This window comes from Silurus meridionalis, chromosome 8 (assembly GCF_014805685.1).
Source record: "Silurus meridionalis isolate SWU-2019-XX chromosome 8, ASM1480568v1, whole genome shotgun sequence".
Classification (NCBI taxonomy): Eukaryota; Metazoa; Chordata; class Actinopteri; order Siluriformes; family Siluridae; genus Silurus; species Silurus meridionalis.
This window is the reverse complement of record NC_060891.1, coordinates 20,236,209-20,248,398: the sequence shown is the minus strand read 5'-3', so window position 1 is coordinate 20,248,398 and position 12,190 is coordinate 20,236,209. Positions and strand designations below refer to the sequence as shown.

Below are 12,190 nucleotides of genomic sequence, written 5' to 3'. Positions count from 1 at the left end.
CACCTCCCAAAAATGTCCTAATGAGTAAAACGGCTATGCTGGGTTTCATAAAGACCTTTAGCTCAGCAAGGGCACACCAGTGAAAACGGGACAAAAAAACAAGTAGTTAAAAAGCTGACTGCAGTGTAACTGTAACAACCAATAATCAAAGAGGACGTAAAATGGATTCTCATAACAAACCACATCATCTGATTTTTGGCATTTAACAAAATATTGTTTCTGTAATTATTATGTCAAGATTTTTTTGTTGTAGAATACTCACTATGTGTTGTGGATGGGATAAGCTTGTGTAATTGGATGTTGCTGTTGTTTATTTATTCAGTTTCTGCTCACCAAATCACCATCTCTCAAAGTGTCGTAGTGTAGCTGTCTCAGTATGAATTGAGCAAATAGATTGCATGCTGTGTCACATGACATTATAACAGGTCAGATTTTAATTTAAACTGGCACTAATGGAGAACAGGTAATTGCGTAGTGTTCTGTTAGACACCATCACTCACTGCTGTGTTTTTTTAATTCATGACTATAAAGGATCTGAAGGATCTCAGAAGGTTTACAGAGGTTTTTCTTTTCTGGTTTCATGCTTGATCAGATGGAAAGTGGCTCTGCTGGTAACCACAAATTTTTCCATTTTCTAGAGCTCCTGCAGTTTATTAGCCCTTAAACTAAACCATTTACGTATATATAAGCATGTACAGACAACAAGTATTGACATACAGTATATTGTGAAATTGATTCCTTTATACTTTCTCAGTACAGGGAAATAACAGTAGTCTTGGGCCCTGGTTATTATAATGAGTATTAATGGAAAATGTTCTGAAAACTAATGAGTAACATGATAAATGGGTAGCTCTATACACTAAACTGCCAGTTAATTAGCTATATCAATCTAGTAACTAATAAAAGGCAAGGTCCATGGATGTATTTGGTTCCTTTTCCTCTGGGATTCACCAATAAGGCAGCCAGAATAACAGTGTTGGCCAGCGTAGGATCTTTAGTCACCAAGAAGCAGAACTGTCTGCCTTTCTGTGACCTTATTGGATATACACAATACAACATACACAAACAGAGGTGGGCAGACACACACACACACACACACACACACACACACACACACTGGCATTGACACTAATAGTGAGATGTGCAAAAATGGAAGGATGGAAAGGGTTGGAAAGGAGGGATGATTGCATATGGTGGGTGATCGGAAGTGCCGAGAGCAAGAGAGCTTCCTCTCTCTATCTCTCTTTCCCTTCCTCCTTCATCCATCTCCTGTCACTCTGCAGAGAGGAGTGGGGGAATGAGAGAAGCAGCTGGCCTGCGGCAAAACCCATCTCCTCCTGTCACAGGCTGAGAGACAGCATGGTGCTCCTCTCCGCTTCTGACGGCTGTGCCTTCACTGCGCCTTCACTTCACTTCCTCTGATTATTTCACTTCGAAAAATAACTGCCTCAAATGGGGCCGTTTGTCATGCATAAAGCTGTGGCGGAAGCCAAGAGGAAGCTGAATAGATCATCATAAGATCCCATGGCTGCTATAAATAGATTTCGTATTATTAATAGGGTGAATTGAGTCTGCCATGTACAGTGAATATAAAAATCTTCACATTTCTGTTAGATTGTTGGTTAAAAGTGTTTTGTGATGTAAAAAAAAATTAAACAAGGATGAATCAAGTTAAATAGGTTTCCGCTTTGAATGTGATAAACATGAAAAACAAAACATTTAAGTCTAAAACAACTAGAAACATTTTAGGAATGCAAATGAAAACTCAATCTACACTCCTAATGGGGCATTTACAAGTAACTGTGCATAGAATTAACCAGCATTCGTGCTCATGCTCATAGGTGTTTTATCATATACCTTTCATATTTTTGTGTAGTTTTGTGTTACCTTTACTTATTTATATTGTCTGATGTGGTACTTTGGTCCCGGGGAACCTTGTTTTGTTTCACTGTGTACTGTATATGGTTGAAATGACAATAGAATCCTACTTTAGACCTGAGACTTAAGACCTTGATCATCCCTAGAACATAAACAGCTGTTTCTGTACGATTTTCTTGATGTCTCCTCACGTTTAATCCAACTACTGAAGCCATGGCAAAATCTTAGCTTCTAAAATCTGAACAGGATCTCAATGATCAGGAGAGGGCTACAAAAGAATTTCTAAAATATCAAATACCATCACAGAACATGGTGAAAATCATCATCAACAACTAAAAAACAATTATGTGCCACAGTGACATAAATAAGAACAGGACATCTCTTCTAAAGCTGACAAACATCTGTTGAGATTATTCGGTGTAATTTTGAAAGGTATGTTTGGTACAAAAAGATAGCATATCATTTAGAGAATGCAATATCCTCAGTGAAGCATGGTGGTGGCAGCCTCTTGCTATGGGTCTGCATTCTTTACTGCATACCTCCTATTACCAATCTAATTTGGCACAAGGCCTTTGTTAGACAGCTGAATAAAAAGATACCATCCAGCACAATAACATCCCAAAGTGTAAATCCAAGTTAGAAAAAGAATAACTTCAGTAGAAGAAGTCTTTCGTTAGCAGATGTTTATTTAACATTTATGAAAGAAATCCACCGCGTCAGCACTTAAGTTTCTTGACTGAGAGTCCTCAGGACTTTACACCTTTGGCCATTTTTTCTCAGTACCATTACAAGCTGTGTGTTTTGCATTATTGATATCAAGAGAGAGGGAACAACTGTTAATAGCTGTTATAATACAAGTGATAACAGAAACCTGTCTCATAGATATTCCATTTCATTTAAAGCAACTATATGCAGACTAAAAGAACGATGTATCAACGTTTTTTATATAACAGCATTTGCATTTGCTTCTCTTGATGTTGCATATTTGTGTGACATACTGTGTTGGGTCTTTTGATTGTATTGTCTGTAAAAAATCTTGATCTTAAGTCAACTCATAAAGAGTTATACAGACAAGCAACCTCAGAATTAGTATATATTTATGCTGAACCAGAGACTAAGAGACCATCTGGAGCATAGTTTGATTTACCATCTAGACCAAGGGTCTCCTATCTTTTCCAGAAAGGGCCAGTGTGGGTGCAGGTTTTTATTCCAACCAAGCAAGTCCACACCAAATTCTACCTGTTTAAATCTAATGATCTTCATTTTCAATGACTATCAGGTGTGACCATTGATTGGTTGGAATGAAAACCTGCACCCACACTGGCCCTTTCTGGAAAAGATTGAAGACCCCTGATCTAGACAATTGGACACCTTTTTCCAGAAGGGCAGCAAGAGTTAACTTCAGTTCTAAAACTATTTGACACAAACTGTCCTGATATTCACTATGTAAATTTAACACAATAATGATAACAGCTGATTCATGAAAAATAAATCACGACTAGGAAAAAAGGAACAAGGAAAAAGATATACAACATTTAATACTATAGAGCATTCATTTATGGACTTATTTGTTTTCAGGACAAACATCCCGCACTGTCTATTTCTCTGTCTATAATCGTCTGGTAGAAATATGAATGTGAAATGACTTCTTTCTTCCAGTGTCTTGTTCTCTGCTGTTCAGTTCCTATGGTGATGCAGGTCAGTGTCAGAGCTCAGGCCTCGAATTCCAACCAATGATAGCAGATGTAACTATTTTGTAATTCTTTGTGGAGACTTGCTGCTATTGTACACATATGCAGACAAACAACCGTTGAAAAGCTGCATGTACTCTGGGTGATTCTTTTTCTCATATATTTATCTCGCTGTCTCCTGTGCGACGTATACTGTAAATATTCAAAAATATTTGTATGGCATCTTATATGTGGTTCTTCTCTGGGAGGGAAGAATTACAGGAAAACATATGGACAAAAAGAGCCAGAGGGAAACTGCTGAAGTGTGGTGAGCGAAAGATGGAATTAGGTAGAGAGAGAGAGACAAAGAAAGAGATGGAGAATATGTGCTGTGGAGTTCTCAGCGGGAACGAGACAGAAAGAGAAAGACAGAATAAGTAGCTAACTTATAGTGTATCTGTTCCACTGCTATTCGAGACATTATTCACAATGAAATTCCTATCTGGTCTCAAAGTGCTGACAGGACCAAATTCGGAATTTTATCACATTATTTTATTTGGTTCATATAAGCAGCAAACCTGTGGACTGCAGCATGGCAATCCTTATAAATGTTCTTCCAGTGTTTTGCACTAAAGACACACTGCTGAGGCTGTTGAATGTATTAAGTTTTTCCTACATATGTCAGATTTCAAACATCTACCATTACAGATTTCTTTCCCAAATTCAGCTGGTCTTGCATTTGCTTTATAATACAGAGTGAGGATTTAAAAGCCAATAAAGAAATGTGGGCAATATGATCTATTTGCACACTCCAGTCTTTCAGGTTAAACACTCACATGTGACCAATATATAGAAATAATTTATAAACATTAACCCTGAACTGATTTTCTTCCTGGATATGATATCAAAGTTGAAACACCTAAAAAAGGATTTCTGGCCATTTCTTAAATATCCATACAAATTTCTTGTAAAACAATATTTATTATTAAAAGTAGTACCCATTAGTCCATACACAATGCTTTTTTATATACAGAATTTTTATCCTAACACAATGTTTGTAATACTGAGGGGAACAAAAATATGGATAAAAGAGTATTCCTAATTCAGGCTCAAACTAATGAAAGTTTGATTGACAGGTGATTAAAAAGAAATCAATTTTTTATCATTCTTCCTTAAAGTTCTTAATGTTCACTGTATTACTGATGGCATAAACATGCACTTATACACAAATAGAAGAATGGAGCTTTCGTACTTTATGGTTTTGCTATACAAGGACTAACTGAACCCTTTCCAATCTCTCTTTCTTTCTTTCTCTCTCTCTCTCTCTCTCTCTCTCTCTCTCACATCACCTCTCCTCCAAAACCCTTTCATCTTCTCATCTTTTTTCCTCACCTGATTCTCTTACCTCTACTGTTTTTTCACCTCCTTCTCTTTCTCGCTCCGTCTTTCAGAAATGTAGGGTAATGCCCACTTCAGGTAAAAATTTGAATAAAGACGTAAACCTCATTGAATTACACTGTTATACAAAAATGCTGTATTTTAAAATCCTAGCCAATCATTGTGAATATAAATGATTATAATCTGCATACACATTTGCATATGCATTAAGTATAAATCATTGAGCTCTTAATTTTTATGGTAATGTTTATTTAAATCAGCATCATTGTCATTTAGTTTTGACACCAAAATTTACTTCACATCCCTGATGCTTTAGACATTCCAGTGCAACTATGAAGATATCATGTGATCTCTTCTTTTATACCAAAGAAACAGATTTAATATTATGAAAATGCAAAACACATCCTGAACATTCTACTAAAACAAACACTACACACTTTTTTAAAGTAGCACTAAAAGCAATCAGGCTCTTAAATCTATTCATTCAATATATATTTAATAAAGCGCTGCATATAGATTCATGCCTTTTTATTTATTGCTCAAATTTCATTTCCAAATAAATCGTGGGATTTGGCAAAAAAATCGAACAAATCCCAGTGTAAAATAACTTTTCTCGCAATATCAGGTGAAATAATGTCCATGCTTTTTACAGGCATTGTGTTTTGATTGACACTTGCAGCTATTAGTGATTTTCAGTTAACAATTTCAGCATTCACCCAAGCGTCAGGACATCAAATCCTCAGGAGTTCAGGAGAGCATAATTGGCCCTGCTCTCTGGTTGGAAGGAATGACATTCCTCTTTCCACTGCTGACAGTTAATAAAAGGACAGTTAATGCTTACCTCCAAGTATGTTCAGCTGCCCTGTGACATAAAAAGATGTACTGGCTTCATGTGTCTGTGTGAGGCACAAGTTAGACTTTTCTCTCCCATGCTGTGAAAGAAAGAATATATGGAACAATAACATTCTAAATGAATATGAAAACAGATATGACTAGGAGGTGGGCTGTTTGCTGAAAGCTTGCCAAAAAGGTTTACAGAGTTAAGACTAAAAGTGTGTATCGTGACTTTTTCAGTTCTGTGTGAAAATATCAGAGAGGTGCACACAAAATCAATAATGACATGAGTGAGATTAAAATTTTAGAATATTAATGAACATGAGTGATGATGCTGAGGATAAGGAACTGTCAAAGCAAGGGAGAAAAAATTTAATATTTGTCTTACTATCCATTTGAAGTTCTACCCCTGTATTTGCATCCATGTATGTTTGTGTTTTAATAAAAGCTGCAGTTTTTCTCATGGGTACCAGACAATGTCCCCACAAGGTCAGAATTGTCAGCTTTTCCTACCCTTGTGGGGACAAGATAGCAAAATATGTGAAAACACACAAAAGCACACACTCTTTGATTTTACCACAGTGCCACCTAGTGTAACTCTATGAGAGATTGGTTCCATGAAAATTCTGCTATAAAAAGGATAATCAAACAAATATACTCCGTGTTCTTTCAACAATAAAAAAGTCTTCCCTTTTGCAACACATTTGTGCTCTCTTACATATTATGCTGTTCTTAAAAGGGGAAAAAATATCTTTTAGTTTTTTTACCCATTACTCTGGAAACGCTACTTCATTCCGCCTGAACCTTTCAAAGCCGATTGCTAAAAACATTGTCACATCTCCCTAATGCAGCGCAATCGACAGATTCGTTTTCACTTCCTCTCCGTCACGTTTCCGTGGAATCAATGATTGACTGGTGCAGTTCAACAGCCAATTGAGCTTTTGTTATTTGCATACAAATTGGCTGTGTGGAACGCTGCTGTGCTTTCTGAGTAAGAGACTCTTGCTTTTCAGTGCATTTTGTGCGTGTGTGTGTGCGTGGTAAAAACACCTGTGACTGCCTGCACATGTGCACAGATGCTTAAATCAGGTCGATTGCCATTAAATTAGCACAAATGATGTGTGCTGATATTTTTTTACTGTGATAGCAGAACTTGAACTGTTAAGTGCAATGTAAAAGATGAATAAAGCCATGATTTCTTGTTTTTATGCAGAACAATGGCTATAACTGTAACATTCATATCCGTCCTAGACATTATATCAGAGGTGCCCAAAAGAATGACTTGTACCAGAGGACTCATGAGATATAGTACTCAATTTTGTTTCGTGTTTAATGCACAGCATAGTGATCCGATGCTTTAGTCATGCGCGTCCAATGGAAAATGAGCAAATCACTTTTTGAGACTACTAATTGTTGCGAGCCACATTAAAGACTCCTTCAAAATGAACAACCATCAGACATAGTTAGACAAAAACACAAAATAGCCCCGACCAGTATATATTATGTATAATGTTATACTGTATACTTCTCTCAGAATGAGAGGTAGGTACACTTCAAGGCTCTTCTCTGTTCTGGCACCGAGGTGGTGGAATGAACTTCCCCTAGATGTCCGTACAGCAGAGTCCCTGATTATCTTCAAGCGACGACTGAAGACCTACCTCTTCCTGAAATACCTAAATTAGCACTTTCCAAGTTTGTAGAATTCAAGTTATATTTATATTAAGTTTGTAATCTTGCGTACCAGTGTAGATTTAAAGCACTTTTGTACGTCGCTCTGGATAAGGGTGTCTGCTAAATGCCGCAAATGTAAATGTAAATGTAAATTTTAAGGAACATGGCCATCAAATGCCAGTTGTCATGTCACAGTCAGCTTGGGGAGTCCAGTTCCCATCAACCCGCCAGCCTCTCAATATGGCCGACATAGACGGCAATTCACAGTCAACTCTCTCATTTCCCGTACCACATCTGTCAGCTACTAACACAAACACACTCATTATAAAAAGAGACTTCCTCTCAACATCTCATAGCAAATGATTGTTTACAGTGACTCATTCTTAGCTGTTTGACCATATTTTGGAATTCTTGTTGCTGTACTGTTTCATCTCTTTTTTTTTTTCTATTCTGCTTTTGCCCTTTTGTTCTCACACATCGTCTGATTTTGCTTGTTTTTCGAAAAATATTTTGACAATAAAGCTGTGATTAAAGAATGTATAAGTTCGTTCCTTTTAATTGTAAGTTTGTTCCTTAAGAGTAAGCCAGGGGTGACTGTGGCAAGGAAAAGATGGCATGAAATGGTATGAGGAAAAAAAACCTTGAGAGGAACAAGATTAAAAACAGAACCCATCTTCATCTGGGTTGCACCAAATGTCCATTCATTACAGTTAATTGCTGTTGAGGTGTGCAGTGATAGGTGATTAAATGCAACTTATAGTCCTGAGCTACTTTAGTAGACTACAGTTTGAATCCATCCTCACAGCTCCCGTGTTGCTCGGTAATCTGACCCTGTGTGTTGCTATTATATGAGGCCAGTAAGTTATGCCAAGTGGCCTAGAGCTTAGTTAACTTAAGCAAGATGCCTGCAAGCATTAGCGTGACACTTGATTGACAATGGTCAAGTTTCTTATGTGGTGTGCAAATTGTGGTAAACAATCATCAATATAGAGTAGAGTTGGAAATGCAATGTTCACTTTGATTTCTGAATGGATTACTTTAAAAACATATCTCATTAGCCAAATGGCTTTCAGACCTATTATTACCAAACATGACTGATCATATTATTGCTCTATATATTTTAAAAGAGCTGGCCACTGGAAGCATATATGTGATATACAGTACAGACCAAAAGTTTGGACACACCTGCTCATTCAAAGAGTTTTCTTTATTTTCATGACTATGAAAATTGTAGAGTCACACTGAAGGCATCAAAACTATGAATTAACACATGTGGAATTATATACATAACAAAAAAGTGAACTGAAAATTTGTCATATTGTAGGTTCTTCAAAGTAGGCATCAAGAAAATGCCAAGAGTGTGCAAAGCAGTAATCTAAACAAAAGGTGGCTACTTTGAAGAACCTACAATATGACATATTTTCAGTTGTTTCACACTTTTTTGTTATGTATATAATTCCACGTGTTAATTCCAAGTTTTGATGACTCTACAATTTTCATAGTCATGAAAATAAAGAAAACTCTTTGAATGAGAAGGTGTGTCCAAACTTTTGGTCTGTACTGTATGTTGTACCGATCTTCATTTTCATTTCAGTAAATATTAACAGTTCATTCTGTTTAAAAATTTTGATAATAAAGATGTCACTGGGTAATGTACAGGATAAACAGAAGATGTAATCAAATATATTAAGATATGGATGTAGAGGGGTCTAATTTATGCTATAGTAAGATAGTAATTCAAATCTATTACTACTTTTGATTTACTGCTTGTTTTAAAAGGAATCCCACTTGATCCTTCTTACAGCTGAGATTTGTCTGCAAAGCAAATTGTGTCTGTAGTGTGTGAATATACACTATAAAAGAATATGTCAGTTGCTTGACATTGTATTTTGTGTGAGCACAATATGTATTATTGTGCCTTATTTAGACCCTATCTGATGCAATGTATTTGTGCAAATGTGGTTGTGTGTGTGTGTGTGTGTGTGTGTGTGTGTGTGTGTGTGTGTGTGTGTGTGTGTGTGTGTGTGTGTGTGTGTGTGTGTGTGTGAGTGTGTGTGTGTGTGTGTTTATGAGACATTTAAGAAGTTCCTTTGTCCCTTTTAAAGACACTTGGCAGATGGCGTAGCATGCCAGGGCCACCATGCCAGCAGCACACACTGATAACTGCTGCGAGATTAACAGAAGTTAACCAAACACACACACACACACACACACACACACACACTGAATTTTACAAAGTCAGTCTTGTTTCCGTGTACGCATAGTAAACCAAATCAGACACGTAAAAGCCTTTTCCTACATTATTACTATTTCACATTTACTCTTTTTTTTTTTTTTTTACAGTCAGATGATCTAGATCCATTCCAGGACATTTTAGAGGACACTGCGTATGCCACAGATGTCGCCATCCCGAGTCCCAAGCCAAAATTCGCCCCTTGTAAAGAGAGCAAAAAGGACCTAATAACGTAAGACCAAATAGAAAGTGATGGCGCTGCTCACTCTTGCGCTTCACCCTTTTCTTCTCTCCAATGATTTTTTTTGTCTCTTTCTTTGCTGTTGTGTTGCTCTGCTTAGTGCGATCAGCCTTCAGCACAGCTGCATGCCACATAACGCGACAGCACCCTTTCTGCCGGAGTTCTTTAGCATTACTCTGGCTTATGTGCTTTTTTCCCTTATGCTTTATAGTAATTTTTTGACTTTCATTCTCATTCTACCTGTTCATGTTGCTGCTATTCCTTAGGATGTCTTGAGAGACAGTGAAGCTAAACTGGAAACAATGAACTATGATCAATGGCAAAACAAAATCAGACTCAAAGCAACACTTAATTTGTTCTCGTTGGTAGCATTACCACTATGTAACCCCCTCATAAGCCTTACTACGGTAATCAGGAATGATGTCAGAAAATGACAGACATCATGAGGAAGATTAACTGTCATGGTAATAGCAACAAATACAATGCTTATGATGGTGTTACTGGGATAGTTTTGAGCTGCACACATATCGTTTCCCTTTTTTGTTTTGTTTGTTTGTTTTGGACATTTTGGGATTTGATTCTATCTACTTTTTTCTGGAGACAGATGCCAAACTCCAGGGTGTGATGGAAGTGGTCACGTAACCGGTAATTACGCCTCACATAGAAGGTGTGATTTTATTTTCTCATGGTGGATTCGTCCTATGAATTTATTGTTTTCAGCTTACCTCGACTGTGCTGTCTGACAGTGCCTAGCACAGTACATACCCACCTTAACGTTAACCCTTTGTGTATATAAGCTTGCTAATGAAACCTAAATTACTAAAGTTATAGAGAAGCAAGCAAAAATGCAAAGTCCACATAGTAAGCATCAGATAGTAATCAATTCAGAGGGTTAACACTGTGTAGATCCTGATTTCCCCTGCACTTGCACCATGGCTTTTCTGCATTAACAGTTTCTGTGTTTTTTTGTGTGGGTGTTTGTGTGTTTGTTTTGTATCAGCTGCTTTTCATAAGCCATATTGTTGCTAAACTTACATCAGTTTTTACAATCTTACAGTCTTTCAGGTTGTCCTTTAGCCGATAAAAGCATTCGGAGTATGATGGCGACCAATTCGCAAGAACTCAAGTAAGTTTAGTTTCAGGAGAAACCTAAACTATAGAAGTGCTTTGTCATCATTTTGGTTTAATGTAAGAAAAAGAAGTGGTTAAGGTACTGGAGTGCTGATCGGAAGGTTGTGAGTTCAGATCCCAGCATCACCAGCTGCCACTCCTGGATCACTGAGCAAGGTCCTTAACCCTCAGCTGCTCAGTTGTCTGCTATAATCATAATATTTCAACTTAAGAACTCGTTATTTGAACATACTGTGGTTATATTTACTTAAGATCTCATTATTATAAGAGATTGTGATGTTACTAGTATGCTGTACTGCTGTATGCTGTATGCTGTCAATCTTTTACTCAGAAATCGCATTATTATTATTATTGTTACTATTATTATTATTTTGGTTACACTTTTTGTAAATGCCATGTATAATTACCTATAAACATTTATGTGAATTAATGAGATGTTATTTACGTACATAGGTTATATACACATACAAAATAAATAATATAAAACAAAAGAAATGTGTTTTTTAAAGATATTAACATTTTCAGCAGCAGTTATATAGCATTTACAAATTTACAAACAGAATACATTATAGGTTTATGACCACATACTGCTGATACTAAGGAAATTCAGATCCATTTGCATAAGACTTTAGCTATAAAGTCACCCATTTTCACAAATAATATAAAAAATATATATGCCTTATAACATTCTAAGTGTACTGTATATACTATTGCATTATAAATACAACCACAAAAGTTATTACTATTATTATTTTTTTTTTTGTAATGTAAGCATCATATATCAAAACTTAAAGTTAACTCCAAACATTTGCATAATAACTTGAAATAAGTTGTTAAGTAAAAATTATCATATTTAGTCAAAACGAGAACAATATATTATATTAATTAAATTTCAAGCTAAAAGTATAAATAAGTTGTTAAAAATAATCTTAAAATATTGAAATCATTTTTATTTGTATTTAGAAATAATAGTTCATTATTATTATTATTATTATTATTAGTATTATTATTATTATTATTATTATTATTATTATTAATAATAATAATTATGCAGACAAATTAAATGATGACAAAGACATTTTTTTTCCAAGTTGTGCTTCTCTACAAAACAGCTGAAATGTTTTCGTTGTCCTG

The 12,190-nt window shown here is 36.0% G+C and overlaps 1 protein-coding gene across 5 annotated transcripts in view; it reads left to right on the top strand.

The window, feature by feature from the left end:
- The window catches only part of myt1lb (myelin transcription factor 1-like, b), a 105,281-nt gene that overhangs the window by 82,608 nt on the left and 10,483 nt on the right, over nt 1-12,190 (top strand). For all 5 annotated transcript variants that reach the window (XM_046855948.1, XM_046855947.1, XM_046855949.1 and 2 more), the window contains 2 exons: nt 9,795-9,916; nt 10,983-11,051. In XM_046855948.1, coding sequence (XP_046711904.1) covers nt 9,795-9,916; nt 10,983-11,051 — 191 coding nt within the window. The remainder of the gene's footprint in view (nt 1-9,794; nt 9,917-10,982; nt 11,052-12,190) is intronic.